Source organism: Symphalangus syndactylus, chromosome 1 (genome assembly GCF_028878055.3).
Source record: "Symphalangus syndactylus isolate Jambi chromosome 1, NHGRI_mSymSyn1-v2.1_pri, whole genome shotgun sequence".
Taxonomy (NCBI): domain Eukaryota; kingdom Metazoa; phylum Chordata; class Mammalia; order Primates; family Hylobatidae; genus Symphalangus; species Symphalangus syndactylus.
This window is the reverse complement of record NC_072423.2, coordinates 78,786,624-78,806,239: the sequence shown is the minus strand read 5'-3', so window position 1 is coordinate 78,806,239 and position 19,616 is coordinate 78,786,624. Positions and strand designations below refer to the sequence as shown.

The 19,616-nt window shown below is 39.8% G+C and overlaps 1 protein-coding gene across 10 annotated transcripts in view; it reads left to right on the top strand.

Annotated features, from left to right (window-relative positions):
- The window catches only part of LOC129460740 (centrosomal protein of 76 kDa), a 269,467-nt gene that overhangs the window by 160,087 nt on the left and 89,764 nt on the right, over positions 1-19,616 (top strand). For all 10 annotated transcript variants that reach the window (XM_055239053.2, XM_055239056.2, XM_055239047.2 and 7 more), the window contains 2 exons: positions 2,031-2,261; positions 19,485-19,610. In XM_055239053.2, coding sequence (XP_055095028.1) covers positions 2,031-2,261; positions 19,485-19,610 — 357 coding nt within the window. The remainder of the gene's footprint in view (positions 1-2,030; positions 2,262-19,484; positions 19,611-19,616) is intronic.

Below are 19,616 nucleotides of genomic sequence, written 5' to 3'. Positions count from 1 at the left end.
TTTATAATAGAAAATAGTGCGTGGTGGCTCATTCCTGTAATCCTAGCACTTTGAGAGGCCGAATTGCTTAAGTCCCGGAGTTTGAGACCAGCTTGGACAACATGGTGAAACCCTATCTCTAAAAAATTCCAAAAAAAATTAGCCAGGCCTGGTAGTGTGTACCTGTTTTCCCAGCTACTAGGGAGGCTAAGGTGGGAGGATCACCTCAGCCCAAAGATGTTGAAGCTGCAGTGAGCCATAATTGTACCACTGCACTCCAGCCCGGGTGACAGAGTGAGACCTTGTCTCAAAAGAAGAAAAAAAAAAAAAAAAGAAAAGAATGACTACAGTGCCAGGTCAGACCATAAATCCAGTGAAAATATTACATATTTTCAGTAAGAAATATTTTTAAACAGTATTGTTTAAAAACTTAGAAGTTAAGAATTTTTAAGCATGATATTCACTTTGAATGCTAGTATTGAGAAAATATTATTTCATTGGTAAAGTAGATTTCAGATTTTGTAGAGAATTTTTGAATTTTTGTAGAGAATTTTGAGTGAGTGCTTTTAAGAGCTACAGTCAATGACTCTTTTGTGTTTAACTCATGTTAGAAACTTCTGACTTTCTTTTTTATTTGTGATGCACTTTTTAAAAAATGTGGTATTACCAGCTATAAATGAAATAATGAAAATGAAAGATTTTATTTTGGGAGTAACTGATAAACATTGGAAAAGAGTGGGCTAAAGGAAGGAGAGGGCAGTGAGAACATTATTCAGTCCCTGTAATAAGTCAGATATTATACCAGGTACTTCCATGCATAGTGAATGCATAGTCTTAACAGAATCTTATTAAATGGAGGTATCATTGACATCCCCATTTAACGGATGAGAAAAGTCATCACTAAAATGATTTGTCCTGAGGCAGCTGGCTAGTGGTAAAAGTCAGGATTTAATTTTAATTATTTGGCTTCATTGCCTATTTTTGTTGTTGTTGTTGTTTGTTTGTTTGTTTGAGAGAGAGTTTTGCTCGGTCACCCAGGCTGAAGTGCAGTGGTGCAATGTCAGCTCACTGCAACCTCCGCTTCCCCGGTTCAAGCGATTCTCCTGCCTCAGCCTTGCAAGAGACTGGGATTACCAGCACACACCACCACACCCAGCTCATTTTTGTATTTTTAGTAGAGACAGGGTTTCGCCATGTTGGCCAGGCTGATCTCAAACTCCTGACCTCAAGTGATCTGCCCGCCTCAGCCTCCCAAAGTGCTGGGATTACAGGCATGAGCCACCGCGCTGGCTGCCAGTGTTCTTTAGAGAGAGAGAGAGAAAGAGAGAGAGAGAGAGAGAGAACAATAAAATTAAAAGGTTTTATATGTGTTTTTTTTTTATATAGCAGAAAGGCAGTATTGAGAAATAAAGTGGGATTTCCTGTATTGGCCAAAGTCTGGAGCAGTTGTCAAGGTGGTATGCAACAGTGGTGTATCTGCTGTTCATAAATGAGGTTCATTTGCCCGGCAGTAATATTGATGGAGGTGTGTGGTAGGGAGGGTTATCTGTGAGCTGCCTTGAAAATTCAGGGTTTGCAAAAGGTCTCTCATTTGTTTGCATCATCTGACAGAGATGTGTTTTCAGTGATTGAATGGAACTAGAGAAGTGTATATACATGGATATGAATAGATTTTTGTTGTTGTTTAGGCTTAAGTTAATTGCTACCCGTAACTGAGTTTTCAATCTTTCAGATACTTGGGATATCTGTGAATCTCTAATTAGATAAACATTGACATAAGAGTTCTGAGAGGATATATTCTTTGATAACTGTATCTGTTCTCAGAAATACCTTTTGGAAATGTGGAAAATCACCTTGCTTAATATTTTATATATGAATGGCAAATACAGATTTTAACACAAAGTATAAATCTAAGAGAATATAAAAAGGGTTTGTGTATGTGTTGTATGTTGGTTTGAGGGAAAAAATCATACTAAACATTTTATGCCTCACAATTAGTCCTAGAAAGCTCTTCAGTCATCTCCATTAACCACTTTTTTAAATGTTCCTAGGTCATTGAATCTTTGGGAATTATTATTTATAAAGCACTGGACTACGGTTTGAAGGAGAATGAAGAAAGGGAATTAAGCCCTCCCCTAGAGCAGCTCATTGATCACATGGCCAACACGGTAGAAGCTGACGGTAGCAATGATGAGGGCTATGAGGCTGCAGAAGAAGGCCTGGAAGATGAAGATGGAAAGAGAAAAATCTCAGCTATTCGGTCATACAGAGATGTCATGAAGGTAAGGCAGCATTTTATGCAGTACTTGTTTTTTTCAAGAGTTGTTATTTCTTCTTCTTTTCTTTTCCCCTGGAGAGAGGGTCTCACTCTGTCACCCAGGCTAAAGTGCAGTGGTGTGATCATGGCTCACTGCAGCCTCTGCCTCATGAGAAGCTGGGACTATAGGTGTATGCCACCACACCTGGCTAATTTTTAAATTTTTTGCAGAGATGGGGTCTTGTTATGTTGCTCAGGCTGGTTTTGAACCCCTGGCTCAAGTGATCCTCCTGCCTTGGCCTCCCAGAGTGCTGGGATTACAGAAATGAGCCACTGTGTCCAGCCTATTATTTTTAAAAAATGGAATGGTTGACACATATCTACATTTATTTAAAAATAATAAAGAGGCTGGGCGCGGTGGCTCACGCCTGTAATCCCAGCACTTTGGGAGGCCAAGGCAGGCGGATCACGAGGTCAGGAGGTCGAGACCATCCTGGCTAACACGGTCAAACTCTGTCTCTACTAAAAATACAAAAAATTAGCCAGGCGTGGTGGCGGGCGCCTGTAGTCCCAGCTACTCAGTAGGCTGAGGCAGGAGAATGGTGTGAACCTGGAAGGCAGAGCTTGCAGTGAGCCGAGATCACGCCACTGCACTTCAGCCTGGGTGACAGAGTGAGACTCCATCTCAATAATAATAATAATAATAATAAAAAGAATGGTGATTCAGCATTTAATAATAGTTCCCAGATTTGTCAGCAGCCTGAACATGGACATTTGTGATTGAATCATAACTCAAGAAACCGCTTTTAGATATTATATACCCCTTATCATTACATATCATGTATCAGCTTGACTGGGCATTATGTCTTAAGTTGACCTCTGTATTTCCTTTTTCTAGAGTAAATAACAACTGTGATCTACTTACTTACAGGAAGATTTTGCATCTCAAGTATCACAGCTGATTGTTTTAGGTTTTCTTGACCTGCTTAGTGGTATTTATATGTAATGAAGCAAGTTTGGTCAGTTATACTGAATTTTTCTCTTTTAAATTTTGCTATATACTCGAAGGTCATAATTTCTACCATGCCAAATGTACAGAGATTAACATCAAACAGAGTTGTCAAATTAGCCATAAACGCATTCTGTTTTCAGTTACTTATATATGATGTTTACTAGGTTTTATAAGCAGTGTGAATGGTGTATCTCTTACTTTCCAACTTTTCATGAAGTGTTTCAGAGGCAGGAATATAGAGGCACTGTGACAATGGTAGTTTTCAGGTGTGCTGAGTGCCCCTGTTCCTTAGGCCTCCTCAGACGGTACAACTCTCAAGGACTCTGGAAAGAACTATACAAGTTATTATTATTATGAAATTCAGAAATATTCTTTAGTTCTTTTAAGATGTGTAGTGCTTCTCATTTTAAATCAACAGGCTATACACATAAAATACATATATATAAATACACAAACAAATAGAAATTTGATGTGTTTTATTTATTTTATGTTTTCTAGATGTTAAGGTTTGTGTTTTAAAAACATGTAAACACACTTAAAGGCCAGTTAAACTTTCTGCAGACCACAAATGACCAGCTTGTTCTGTGGAAGACCATTGATAAATAGTGACTAAAAAAATGAAGAGTAAAAGGTTTTACATTAAGAAGCAAAACCACTCATACATCTGAAAGTGAGCTAACAGTGTTTTGGTAGTGTGTGTGTTGGGGGAATTATGCATATGGAGTGGTGAAAGAGGGAAGGAACACCCACCTGACCAACTAGATCCATAAAATCAACCCTGGCACCAGTAATGTAACATGTCATAGCCAGATTGCTGTCTTAAACTACAGGTTTGGAAGATGAGATCCAGAGAGTAATTGGAATTTTAAAATTCTTATTCAATGACATTAAATATCTTAACTTATAAAATAAATTATTGGACATTTAGAAGTTTGAATGGATACCTTTTATTTTTTAATTTGAGCTACTGTGGTTCCCTAACTTATTGCTGTCATTATATGAAAAATGAATAGTTAAAAGGGTGCTTACGAAGACAGGTTTTTGGCTGGGATGGTGGCTCACACCTGTAATCCCACCACTTTGGGAGACCCAGGTGGGAGGATCACTTGAGCTCAGGAGTTTGAGACCAGCCTGGGCAACATAGTGAGACCTCGTCTCTATTTAAAAGAAAGAAAAAAAAAAAGAACGGCTGGGCGCGACAGCCAGTGCCTGTAATCCCAGCATTTTGGGAGGGCAGGGCAGGTGGATCATTTGAGGCCAAGAGTTCAAGACTAGCTGGCCAACATGGGGAAACCCTGTCTCTACTAAAAAAATACAAAATTAATCAGGTGTGGTGGCACATACCTGTAGTCCCAGCTAGTCAGGAGGCTGAGGCATGAGAATCTCTTGAACCTGGGAGGTGAAGGTTGCATTAAGCTGAGAGCACACCACTGCACTCCAGCCTGGGTGACAGAGTGAGACTCTGTCTCAAAAAAAGGAAGAAAGAAAAAGAAATTTTTTTTTAAGGTTTTATAGATTGAAGGAAAACTGAAGACTACCAATTCTATTAGAAATTTTATTGGAGAATATCACAACCTCACCTGTTGTTTCTTGGTTTCCATACTAATCAAAACTGACCCATAAAATTCTCCACATTTGTGGCTGTTCTGAATGTTCCATGTAGCTGAATGAGAAGAAAAATAATTGCTGAAACATTTTACAAGTAAATGGAAATTTTAAAATATTATAAAACCCATGATTCCTCATCATATAGTGCAGAAATGAGTTTGTGGTTTGGTTAGCAGGTTGAAAACCTCAATTCATAAATTGACTCATTGTTTACTTTGTTGGAAGAGAAGACAAGAATTATCTGAAGAATTGTAACTGCTTTATTCTTGTTTGAAGTAGAAATGTGAAACTAAGTTTGATTAATACAAATAGTAGGATGTTTAAGAACTTGAAACAATTTGTTTTCAATTCTTAGCAAGCAAGACGCTCTTTAATGTGTAACTTTTGTCCTGGATAGTCTTTTATTCCAACTAATCTATTAATTTGTTATGTTTTAATATGGTACATTGTAGTTGAAAAGTGCCTTTATATTCCCCTTCTATTACTGGAGCCTTAGGATAACACTGTGAGGTAGATTGGGCAGGCATTCCAATACCCATTTCACAAAGTAAGTCAGGAGGAGAGTAATGTTAGAAGACAGAGTGGAATGCTGTCTTCAGAGTGCTAACATTAAATCTAGAATTGTTTATCCAGTATAATGTCAACAATAAAGGTAAAATATCAGCCAGGCATGGTGGATCACTTGAGCCCAGGAGGTTGAGGCTGCAGTGGGCAGTAATGGTGCCATTGCACTCAAGCCTGGGTGACATAGTGAGACTTTTTTTTGTTTTGTTTCTTAAAAAAAAGGTAAAATATCTTTTCTGACAAATACAGAAAATTTGTCACCAGCAGACCTTGACTAAAGGCAATACTAAAGAGTATACATCAGGCAGAAGGCAGTCCATGTCTGGTAGAAACTAGGAGATGCAGAAGATTTGAAGAGCAAAGAAAAATAAACGTGGGCCGGACATGGTGGCTCACACCTGTAATCCCAGCACTTTGGGAGGCCGAGACGGGTGGATCACTTGAGGTCAGGAGTTCACGACCAGCCTTGCCAACATAGTGAAACCCATCTCTACTAAAAATACAAAAAATTAGCTGGGCGTGGTGGTGCATGCCTGAAATCCCAGCTACTTGTGAGGCTAAGGCAGGAGAATGGCTTGAACCTGGGAGGCAGAGTTTGCAGTGAGCCAAGATTGTGCCCCTGCACTCCAGCCTGGGTGATAGAGCAAGACTACACCTCAAAAACAAAAAAGAAAAAGAAAAAGAAAAAGAAACATGAAAATAAATCTAAATGAATATTAACAGCAAAAAATAATAATGTCTTACATGATTTAGAATATATTTAGAATTAAAATATATAACAGTAGCGTGGAGTTAGTGTTCTAAGACCTTGGCATTGGGAAGACGTTAAAGCACTAATTTATTAGTGCTAACCTTTATTAGGAAAGCCACTAAAGCCTAACCTTTATTAGAAAAGCCACTAAAAATAAATAAAAGAATTTGTAAATATCAGGCCAATAGGGAAGGGGGCAGGTGGAGCTAATAAAATTACTGGTAATCCAAAAGAAGAGATGGAAAGAATTGAAAAGGAATATAGAACAGGTGGGAAAACAGATAGAAGATGGTAATTTGACACCGAAATATATTGGTAATTACATTAAATGTAAATGGTCTAAATTTATACTGCTCAATACAGTAGTTACTAGCCACATGTGACTATTAATCACTTGAAATGTGGTTAGTCTGAATTGACATGGACTGAAAGTACAAAATCTATACTGGATTCCAAACACTTAGTACCAAAAAGAGAATGTAAAATGCTTGCTGGCTGGGTGCGATGGCTCATGCCTGTAATCCCAGCACTTTGGGAGGCTGAGGTGGGCGGATCATTTGAGGTCAGGAGTTTGAGACCTGACCACCATGGTGAAACCCCATCTCTACTAAAAAGACAAAAAAATTAGCCAGGCATGGTGCTGCATGCCTGTAATCCCAGCTACTCAGGAGGCTGGGGCAGGAGAATCACTTGAACCCGGGAGGCAGAGGTTGCAGTGAGCCAAGATCACGCCAGTGCACTCCAGCCTGGGCAACAGAGTGAGACTCCATCTCAAAAGAAAAAAAAAAGCCTTGTTAATAATTTTTGTATTGGGTGGAGCCAAGATGGCCGAATAGGAACAGCTCCGGTCTACAGCTCCCAGCCCCAGCGACACAGAAGACGGGTGATTTCTGCATTTCTGCTTGAGGTACCTGTTTCATCTCACTAGGGAGTGCCTAACAGTGGGTGCAGGACAGTCGGTGAAGCGCACTGTGCGCGAGCCGAAGCAGGGCGAGGCATTGCCTCACTCGGGAAGCGCAAGGGGTCAGGGAGTTCCCTTTCCTAGTCAAAGAAAGGGGAAACAGACGGCACCTGGAATATCGGGTCAGTCCCATCCTAATACTGCGTTTTTCCAACGGGCCTGGAAAATGGCACACTAGGAGATTGTGTCCCGCACCTGGCTCGGAGGGTCCTATGCCCACGGAGTCTCGCTGATTGCTAGCACAGCAGTCTGAGATCAAGCTGCAAGGCGGCAGCGAGGCTGGGGGAGGGGCACCCGCCATTGCCCAGGCTTGCTTAGGTAAACAAAGCAGCCAGGAAGCTCGAACTGGGTGGAGCCCACCACAGCTCAAGGAGGCCAGCCTGCCTCTGTAGGCTCCACCTCTGGGGGCAGGGCACAGACAAACAAAAAGTCAGCAAGAACCTCCACAGACTTAAATGTCCCTGTCTGACTGACAGCTTTGAAGAGAGTAGTGGTTCTCCCAGCATGCAGCTGGAGATCTGAGAACGGACAGACTGCCTCCTAAAGTGGGTCCCTCACCCCTGAGCAGCCTAACTGGGAGGCATCCCCCCAGTAGGGACAGACTGACACCTCATTCAGCCAGGTACTCCTCTGAGACAAAACTTTCAGAGGAACTATCAGACAGCTGAATTTGTGGTCTCACGAAAATCCGCTGTTCTGCAGCCACTGCTGCTGACACCCCGTCAAACAGGGTCTGGAGTGGACCTCTGGTAAACTCCAACAGACCTGCAGCTGAGGGTCCTGTCTGGTAGAAGGAAAACTAACAAACAGAAAGGACATCCACACCAAAAAACCCATCTGTACATCACCATCATCAAAGACAAAAAGTAGATAAAACCACAAAGATGGGGAAAAAACAGAGCAAAAAAACTGGAAACTCTAAAAAGCAGAGCACCTCTCCTCCTCCAAAGGAAGGCAGTTCCTCACCAGCAACGGAACAAAGCTAGATGGAGGATGACTTTGATGAGTTGAGAGAAGAAGGCTTCAGACGATCAAACTACTCTGAGCTACGAGAGGAAATTCAAAACAATAGCAAAGAAGTTAAAAACTTTGAAAAAAAATTAGACGAATGGATAACTAGAATAACCAATGGAGGGAAGGGCTTAAAGGAGCTGATGGAGCTGAAAGCCAAGTTTCGAGAACTATGCAAAGATTGCAGAAGCCTCTAGCAGATGCGATCAACTGGAAGAAAGGGTATCGCTGATGGAAGATGAAATGAATGAAATGAAGAGAGAAGGGAAGTTTAGAGAAAAAAGAATAAAAAGAAATGAACAAAGCCTCCAAGAAATTTGGGACTATGTGAAAAGACCAAACCTACGTCTGATTGGTGTACCTGAAAATGATGGGGAGAATGGAACCAAGTTGGAAAACACTCTGCAAGATATTATCCAGGAGAACTTCCCCAATCTAGCAAGGCAGGCCAGCATTCAGATTCAGGAAATACAGAGAACGCCACAAAGATACTCCTCGAGAAGAGCAACTCCAAGACACATAATTGTCAGATTCACCAAAGTTGAAATGAAGGAAAAAATGTTAAGGGCAGCCAGAGAGAAAGATTGGGTTACCCACAAAGGGAAGCCCATCAGACTAACAGCTGATCTCTCAGCAGAAACTCACAAGCCAGAAGAGAGTGGGGACCGATATTCAACATTCTTAAAGAAAAGAATTTTCAACCCAGAATTTCCTATCCAGCCAAACTAAGCTTCATAAGTGAAGGAGAAATAAAATACTTTACAGACAAGCAAACGCTGAGTGATTTTGTCACCACCAGGCCTGCCCTAAAAGAGCTCCTGAAGGAAGCACTAAACATGGAAAGGAACAACTGGTACCAGCCACTGCAAAAACACGCCAAATTGTAAAGACCATCGAGGCTAGGAAGAAACTATAGCAACTAACGAGCAAAATAACCAACTAACATCCTAATGACAGGATCAGATTCACACATAACAATATTCACGTTAAATGTAAATGGGCTAAATGCTCCAATCAAAAGACACAGAGTGGCAAACTGGATAAGGAGTCAGGACCCATCAGTGTGCTGTATTCAGGAAACCCATCTCACGTGCAGAGACACACATAGACTCAAAATAAAGGGATGGAGGAAGATCTATCAAGCAACTGGAAAACAAAAAAAGGCAGGGGTTGCAATCCTAGTCTCTGATAAAATAGACTTTAAACCAACAAAGATCAAAAGAGACAAGGCCATTACATAATGGTAAAGGGATCAATTCAACAAGAAGAGCTAACTATCCTAAATATATATGCACCCAACACAGGAGCACCCAGATTCATAAAGCAAGTCCTGAGTGACCTACAAAGAGACTTAAACTCCCACACAATAATAATGGGAGATTTTAACACCCCACTGTCAACATTAGACAGATCAACGAGACAGAAAGTTAACAAGGATATCCAGGAATTGAACTCAGCTCTACATAAAGTGGACCTAATAGACATCTACAGAACTCTCCACCCCAAGTCAACAGAATATACATTTTTTTCAGCACCACACCACACCTATTCCAAAATTGACCACATAGTTGGAAGTAAAGCTCTCCTCAGCAAATGTAAAAGAACAGAAATTATAACAAACTCTCTCTCAGACCACAGTGCAATCAAACTAGAACTCAGGATTAAGAAACTCACTCAAAACCGCTCAACTACATGGAAACTGAACAACCTGCTCCTGAATGACTATTGGGTACATAATGAAATGAAGGCAGAAATAAAGATGTTCTTTGAAACCAACGAGAACAAAGACACAACATACCAGAATCTCTGGGACACGTTCAAAGCAGTGTGTAGAGGGAAATTTATAGCACTAAATGCCCACAAGAGAAAGCAGGAAAGATCCAAAATTGACACCCTAACATCACAATTAAAAGAACTAGAAAAGCAAGAGCAAACACATTCAAAAGCTAGCAGAAGGCTAGAAATAACTAAAATCAGAGCAGAACTGAAGGAAATAGAGACACAAAAAACCCTTCAAAAAAATTAATGAATCCAGGAGCTGGTTTTTTGAAAAGATCAACAAAATTGATAGACCGGTAGCAAGACTAATAAAGAAGAAAAGAGAGAAGAATCAAATAGATGCAATAAAAAACGAAAAAGGGGATATCACCACCGATCCCACAGAAATACAATCTACCATCAGAGAATACTACAAACACCTCTATGCAAATAAACTAGAAAATCTAGAAGAAATGGATAAATTCCTCGACAAATACACCCTCCCAAGACTAAACCAGGAAGAAGTTGAATCTCTGAATAGACCAATAACAGGTTCTGAAATTGTGGCAATAATCAATAGCTTACCAACCAAAAAGAGTCCAGGACCTGATGGATTCACAGCTGAATTCTACCAGAGGTACAAGGAGGAACTGGTACCATTCCTTCTGAAACTATTCCAATCAATAGAAAAAGAGGGAATCCTCCCTAACACATTTTACGAAGCCAGCATCGTCCTGATACCAAAGCCTGGCAGAGACATAACCAAAAAAGAGAATTTCAGACCAATATCCTTGATGAACATTGATGCAAAAATCCTCAATAAAATACTGGCAAACCGAATCCAGCAGCACATCAAAAAGCTTATCCACCATAATCAAGTGGGCTTCATCCCTGGGATGCAAGGCTGGTTCAACATACGCAAATCAATAAATGTAATCCAGCATATAAACAGAACCAAAGACAAAAACCACATGATTATCTCAATAGATGCAGAAAAGGCCTTTGACAAAATTCAACAACCCTTCATGCTAAAAACTGTCAATAAATTAGGTATTGATGGGACGTATCTCAAAATAATAAGAGCTATCTACGACAAACCCACAGCCAATATCATACTGAATGGGCAAAAACTGGAAGCATTCCCTCTGAAAACTGGCACAAGACAGGGATGCCCTCTCTCACCGCTCCTATTCAACATAGTGCTGGAAGTTCTGGCCAGAGCAGTCAGGCAGGAGAAGGAAATAAAGGGTATTCAATTAGGAAAAGAGGAAGTCAAATTGTCCCTGTTTGCAGATAACATGATTGTATATCTAGAAAACCCCATTGTCTCAGCCCAAAATCTCCTTAAGCTGATTAGCAACTTCAGCAAAGTCTCAGGATACAAAATCAATGTACAAAAATCACAAGCATTCTTGTACACCAATCACAGACAAACAGAGAGCCAAATCATGAGTGAATTCCCATTCACAATTGCTTCAAAGAGAATAAAATACCTAGGAATCCAACTTACAAGGGATGTGAAGGACCTCTTCAAGGAGAACTACAAACCACTGCTCAATGAAATAAAAGAGGATACAAACAAATGGAAGAACATTCCATGCTCATGGGTTGGAAGAATCAATATCGTGAAAATGGCCATACTGCCCAAGGTAATTTATAGATTCAATGCCATCCCCATCAAGCTACCAATGACTTTCTTCACAGAATTGGAAAAAACTACTTTAAAGTTCATATGGAACCAAAAAAGAGCCCGCATCGCCAAGTCAATCCTAAGCCAAAAGAACAAAGCTGGAGGCATCACGCTACCTGACTTTAAACTATACTACAAGGCTACAGTAACCAAAACAGCATGGTACCGGTACCACAACAGAGACATAGATCAATGGAACAGAACAGAGCCCTCAGAAATGATGCCGCATATCTACAACTATCTGATCTTTGACAAACCTGACAAAAACAAGATATGGGGAAAGGATTCCCTATATAATAAATGGTGCTGGGAAAACTGGCTAGGCATATGTAGAAAGCTGCAACTGGATCCCTTCCTTACACCTTATACAAAAATTAATTCAAGATGGATTAAAGACTTATATGTTAGACCTAAAACCATTAAAATCCTACAAGAAAACCTAGGCAATACCATTCAGGACATAGGCGTGGGCAAGGACTTCATGTCTAAAACACCAAAAGCAATGGCAACAAAAGCCACAATTGACAAATGGGATCTCATTAAACTAAAGAGCTTCTGCACAGCAAAAGAAACTACCATCAGAGTGAACAGGCAACCTACAGAATGGGAGAAAATTTTTGCAACCTACTCATCTGACAAAGGGCTAATATCCAGAATCTACAATGAACTCAAACAAATTTACAAGAAAAAAACAAAGAACCCCATCAAAAAGTGGGCAGAGGACATGAACAGACACTTCTCAAAAGAAGACATTTATGCAGCCAAAAAACACATGAAGAAATGCTCATCGTCACTGGCCATCAGAGAAATGCAAATCAAAACCACAGTGAGATACCATCTCACACCAGTTAGAATGGCCATCATTAAAAAGTCAGGAAACAACAGGTGCTGGAGAGGATGTGGAGAAATAGGAACACTTTTACACTGTTGGTGGGACTGTAAACTAGTTCAACCATTGTGGAAGTCAGTGTGGCGATTCCTCAGGGATCTCGAACTAGAAATACCATTTGACCCAGCCATCCCATTACTGGGTATATACCCAAAGGACTATAAATCATGCTGCTATAAAGACACATGCACACGTATGTTTATTGCGTCACTATTCACAATAGCAAAGAGTTGGAACCAACCCAAATGTCCAACAACAATAGACTGGATTAAGAAAATGTGGCACATATACACCATGGAATACTATGCAGCCATAAAAAATGATGAGTTCGTGTCCTTTGTAGGGACATGGATGAAACTGGAAAATATCATTCTCAGTAAACTATCGCAAGGACAAAAAACCAAACACCGCATGTTCTCACTCACAGGTGGGAATTGAACAATGAGAACTCATGGACACAGGAAGGGGAACATCACACTCCGGGGACTGTTGTGGGGTGTGGGGAGGGGGGAGGGACAGCATTAGGAGATACACCTAATGCTAAATGACGAGTTAATGGGTGCAGGAAATCAACATGGCACATGGATACATATGTAACAAACCTGAACATTGTGCACATGTACCCTAAAACCCTAAAGTATAATTAAAAAAAAAAAAAAAAAATTTTGTATTGGCCATAATTTGAAGTATTACAATAATATATATTATTGTATTGGGTTAACTAAAATATATTATCAAAGTTAATTTCTCTTGTTTCTTTTTATTTTTTTTTGATGTGGCTACTAGAAATTTTAAAACGACATACATGGCTCACACTGTATTTCTGTGGATTGTACTAGCCTAAAATACTCTAATTTTTAAAAGACAGATTTTTAGACTACATTAAAAATACAAAATCCAATCATATGTTGTTTACAGAGTGGACACTATAAATAGGACGTAGAAAGCTTGAGTAAAAGAACGGAAAAATACAACATTCTAACCAAAAGAAAAGTATCACAGATATTATTTTAATATAAAATGGACCTAAAGGCAAAAAGCATTACTAGAGATAAAAAAGGATGCTTACTGATAAAAAGTTCAATTTTCTAAGGAGAAATAGCATTCGTAAATTTATGTGCACCTAGTAACATAGCCTATAACAGTAGCATTGAACAACATTCAAACAAATAAAACTAAAAGGGGAAGTAGACAAATTTACAACCATAGAGGAAGGTTTAAAATACCTCTCTTAGTATCAGTACAAATATAGAATATTTGGACAATGAGAATAACAAACCTGACTTAATAGGACATGCCACCCATCCACTGCAGAGTACACATTCTTTTCAGGTGTACATGGAACAATTAAAAATTTCTCCATATTCTAGGCCTTAAAGCAAGTCTTAACAAATTTCAAAGGGTTAAAATTACATAGGAAATGCTCTGTTACCATAGTGGAATTAAGCCAGATATGAATAACAAAAAGATTTTATTATTTCCACATATACTTGGAAATTAAGAAACTACTTTTAAATGCCCCAAGAGTCAAAGAACAAATCACAATGGAAATAAACTGAATAATAACGAACATGTGACCTATCAAAATTTGTGGTATGCAGACCAGGCTCAGTGGCTCACACCCATAATCCCAGCACTTTGGGAGGCCAAGGCAGGTAGATCGCTTGAGGCTGAGAGCAAATATGCTGCACAAGGGGGTGATTCATATCCCGGGCGGGACAGTGCAGGATGGTGTGAGATTTCACCATGCAACTCAGCACAGCATATAATTTAAAGCTTAGGATTTATTTATTTCTGGAATTTTCCATTTAATATTTTTGAATGCAGTTGACCACAGGTAACTGAAGCCATGGAAAGTGAAACTGTGGATAAGGAGGAACTGCTGTGATTTAAATCCTAATAATTACTAAGAAGAAAATGCAGAATGCGGTGATTAAAAAGTAACAGAGAGGCCAGGTGAAGTGGCTCACGCCTGTAATCCCAGCACTTTGAGAGGCTGAGGTGGACAGATCACCTGAGATCAGGAGTTTGAGACCAGCCTGGCCAACATGGTGAAACTCCGTCTCTACTAAAAATACAAAAAATAGCCGGGCATAGTGATGCGAGCCTGTAATCCCAGCTACTTGGGAGGCTGAGGCAGGAGAATCGCTTGAACCTGGGAGGTGGAGGTTGCAGTGAGCCAAGATCATGACACTTCCCTCCAGTCTGGGCAAGAAGAGTGAAACCCCATTTCAAAAAAAAGTAGCAGAGAAATTAGAGGGGGGTAGTGCATCTAGAAAGGACAAACAGGGAAGACGTTCTGAGCAGGTGACATTGAAATCAACACCTGGAGGAGTGAGGAATCAGCAAAAAGATTGGTGTGTTTTAAACAAACAAGTCTAGGATTACCAAAACAAAGTGGAAGGAAGAGCCACAAATGGGATTTGAGAGGTAGGTGTGAGCTAGATGATGAAGGACTTGAGGAACACAGAATTTGGGTTTTAAGTTCAGTGGGAGGCACTGGCCCTCCCATGCCTGGGACACCCTTTCCTTAGGTCTGTGCATGGCTCACTCCAATCTTCATTGAGCTCTCTGCTCTGGTGCCACCTACTGACCACTCTTTCCACATTATTGCCCCTCCCCACCACTGGCCTCATTTTCTACCTCTCATCTGCTTTCTTTTTCTTTTTCTTTCTTTTTTTTTTTTTTTTTTTTTTTTTTTTTTAAGACAGAGTCCGTCTCTGTTGCCCAGGCTGGAATGCAGTGGTGTGATCTCGGCTCACTGCAGCCTCCACCTCCTGGGTTCAAGCAATTCTCCTGCCTCGGCCTCCCAAGTAGCTGGGATTACAGGCACTCGCCACCATGTCCAGCTAATTTTTGTATTTTTAGTAGAGACAGGGTTTCACTATGTTGGCCAGGCTGGTCTCAAACTCCTGACCTCAGGTGATCCACCCACCTCAGCCTCCCAGAGTGCTGAGATTACAGGTGCAAGCCACCACACCTGGCCTATTTTTCTTAATAGTAGCTGTTCCCAATGTGTGTGTGTGTGTGTGTGTGTGTATGTGTATGTTTAAGGGTCTGAGATACCATTACTATTTTTGAGAGGAACGGGATGTTGACTTGTTCAATACTGTATTAGTCCTTTTTCACACTGCTGATAAAGACATAACCTAAAACTGGGAAGAAAAATAGGTTTAATGGACTCACAGTTCCACGTGGCTAAGGAGGCCTCACAATCATGGCGGAAGTCAAGGAGGAGCAAGTCAGGTCTTACATCGCTGGCAGCAGGCCAAAAAAGAGCTTGTGCAGGGAAACTCCCCCTTATAAAACCATGAGATCTCATGAGACTTACTCACTGTCGTGAGAACAGCATGGGGAAGATCTGCCCCCATGATTCAGTTACCTCCCACCATGTCCCTCCCACAGCACATGGGAATTCAAGATGAGATTTGGGTGGGGACACAGCCAAACCATATGAAATACTGTGTCTTCTTTCTGCCACAGTGCCTGGTACATAGTTGGCATTTGGTGAATATTGTTTGAATGAATGATTGGATGCTTTTCAGCAGGGGATGAACATAATCCAAATTACATTTATAAAAGATATTGCCTGTCAGGTGAAGAAGAACCATGTAGACTAGTGAGAGAGGAAGTTAGGAGTCCTCTAATGAAAGAAAATGGTGGTTGTGACCATGATGATGGCGGAGGAAATGGAGAAAAGTAGACAACTGTCAGCTGGTATATTTTGAAGGTAGAAACAAGACTTACTGATGGATTGGATATGAGTGGTATGGGAATAAGGAATAATCAAGGATGACTCTCAGCTGGGCATGGTGCCGCACACCTGTAATCCCAGCTACTCAGGAGGCTAAGGCAGGAGTATTGCCTGAGCCCAAGAGTTCAAGACCAGCTTGGGCAACATAGCAAGACCCTATATTAAGGGGGAAAGAAAAGGATGACTCTCAGAGTTGTTTGAGCTGTCCTTGTGACTTCTGAGTGGAAATGCTAAGTACATAGCCATAAGTTGTTAACATAAAGGGCTGGCCTGGAATAGGGGTTGAGGAGTTACCAGTCTACAGGTGGCATTTAAAGCCATTAGACTAGACAAGGGCAGCTACAGTAAGCAGAGGATACCCAAAGATCCAAGACTGATCCCTCAAAAACCTCAGTATTTCAGTTTAATTTAGAAGTTTATATGTAGAGCAAAGAGGAGAGACAGATTTATATAAGAGGTTACATAAACCAGTCCTCTCTTTTTAGAGATAAATGGAAACCCAGCAATGTTAAATAACTTGTCCAAGGTCATATAACCTAATTTTGTCCCCCAACCCCTGATGTCTCTTTTTTTGTAACTATAAAAATGATTTTGTTGCATGCTTACTGTATACCATGCTCTATGCTTTAAGTACTTTAAGAACATTATTCCCTTTAATATAAAGGTAATTACATTTATTGTAGAGTAGAATGGAAAAGAACTTGGGCTCCGGAGTCAGACTACCTGGTTTCAGTTCCATTTCTGCTATTGACTAGCTGTGTATCCTTGGGCAAATTACTTACCTGGTCTAAAACTCAGTTTCCTGATCTCTAAATTGGGTTGTTGCAAGGGGCCCCTTGCAATTCTGTATGAATTTTAGGATCAGTCTTTCCATTTGTTAAAGAAAGGCTGTTGGGATTTTGTTAGGGATTGCATTCAATCTGTTCATCACTTTGGGTAATGTTGTTGTCTTAACCATAATGTCTTCCAATGTATGAGTACAAGATGTCTTTCTGTTTATTTAGGTCTTCTTTAATTTCTTTTACAATATTTTGTACTCTTCAGTGTATAAGTCTTACACCTCCTTGGTTAAATTTATTTCTTAGCATTTTTGATGCAATTGTAAATGGAGTGATTTTTTTGACCTCATTATCCAATTGTTCTCTGGCCGTGTGTAGAAATACAACTGATTTTGTTTGTTAATCATGTATTCCACAACTGCTGAAATTGCTTATTAACTCTAGTAGTATTAACTTTAGATTTTCTATGTGTAAGATTGTCATATGCATTTAAAAAAACATTTTTTAGACCTAGCTATTACCTTTACACCAGTGTTTTTAAAGTTGCAGTCTACAACCAGTGAATGGGTTGTGAATTCAATTGAATGTGCAAGTTTCGTTTTGTGAAACTTTTGTATGTATAACATGCACATACGCATGTGTTTGTGTATAATATGTAAATATATATAAATTTATTTCTTACTGTGGATAGCAGTTGAAAACTTTGAAACCCAGTGGCTTTATGCCATTTCATTATGTAACTGGAATATAAGATTAGGGTAAGTTACATAAGGTAAAGCCTCAGTAGTTGTCTTTCATTACCTTGAATGACAATTTTGTATTGCAAGATGTTTTCTAAATACAAAAATAATTGAGTAAAAAAATATACTCTTTGTTTACTAGTGGCTCTGTGAGTAATAAACTTGTGAGATTTCTGCTTTTAATGCTTCTGGATAAAGCAGTTTTTAGCTTTTTTTGCTACTGTGAAGAAGGTTTCCTATTCAAATTAGAGATATTTTCTTGAGAATGTATTTTATAAAAGATAGTGATCTAACAGATTGTATAAGATGGTTACTATACATGACAACAGAAAGCCACATTATTAAGGATATTACAAACTACAAATATGTCATTCTTTAATTGATAGAAATTATTAAAATAAGATGTATATTTTTAGTTATTGTATTAGTGTCAAGTTTACTGACTATAGTAAGAAATTAAGAGAACTTACAGCTTGTTAGTGCAAATGAAGTACTTTAAAGTGTAACGATTGTACGTGGATACAAAATTATTTTATAGAAAGATAAAATTATTCCTGTGTATGGGACTCTTAATAGGATGTCTTTCCAATCTGATAAATTAAATGGTATTTGATTTTTGTAAATTGCTTTGCACGATACTAAGTTGCACCTTTTACCCACAAGTAGTTGGGTGGGGATTGTGGACTATGTATGGTAAAGGACATCAGGGCTGTAGGCAGCACCCGTGGCCTTACTTTGCCGTCTGCCCTCTTTCCTCCACTCCCCATCTACTGATGAGGCAGCTTCCCTGAGGTCCAGATGTTTTCCTGACATTCTTTTTTTTTTACTACGTTACAAAATTCAACATGTATTGGAATGAGCCTGGCTTCAGAACCCAGTAGGGACTGACTGTGTTTGACTTCTCCTTCTCCCTCATGGTAGCCATGTGACTATGGACAGACAAGTCATGTGACTCCTCTTAGCCTCAGTTTCTTTTTCCATTAAAATGATAATAATTCAGCATTACATTGAAGAGTAAATGGTATTATGTTGTATATACGACGTCAAATATTGTAGCTGGCACGATAATTGCTTAATAAATGGTAGCCATTAAAAAACTGGATCCATCATCGTTACACAATAAACGGTGATTCCCTTTCTTTTCCCAACCAAAACTTTTACATATGTCCTATCATTTTCAAATAGAAGCTAATTCTAGTAAGCTCATCTGTGCTGTTGGGTCTCTGTTAGTTAGTGGACCACTTTTCCCATGTAATTATGTAGACCTTACTGATGGTCTTGTGGTACATTAAGCCCTGGATGATGGGAATTGCCTGGCTGTCTGATATGAAAATACAGATATATGGGTGTGTCTGTTTTTTTTTGTTTTTGTTGTTATGAGATGGAGTCTCACTCTGTCACCCATGCTGGAGTACAGTGGCATGATCTCTGCTCACTACAACCTCCGCCACCCGGGTTCAAGCGATTCTCCTGCCTCAGCTTTCTGAGTAGCTGGGATTACAGTTGCGTGCCACCACGTCCAGCTAATTTTTGTATTTTTAGTAGAGACAGGGTTTCACCATGTTGGTCAGGCTGGTCTTGAACTCTTGACCTCATGATCTGCCTGCGTTGGCCTCCCAAAGTGCTGGAATTACAGGCGTGAACCACTGCACTCTGCTCGTGTCTGTTTTTAAGTACCAAAAAAACCCAAATAGTAACCAAGCACCATTATTTTATTTTCCCCTTCTATAGTTGTGTGCTGCTCATCTGCCTACTGAATCAGATGCACCAAATCATTATCAGGCAGTATGTCGTGCACTGTTTGCAGAAACAATGGAGCTCCATACATTTCTGACCAAAATTAAGAGTGCAAAGGAGGTGAGT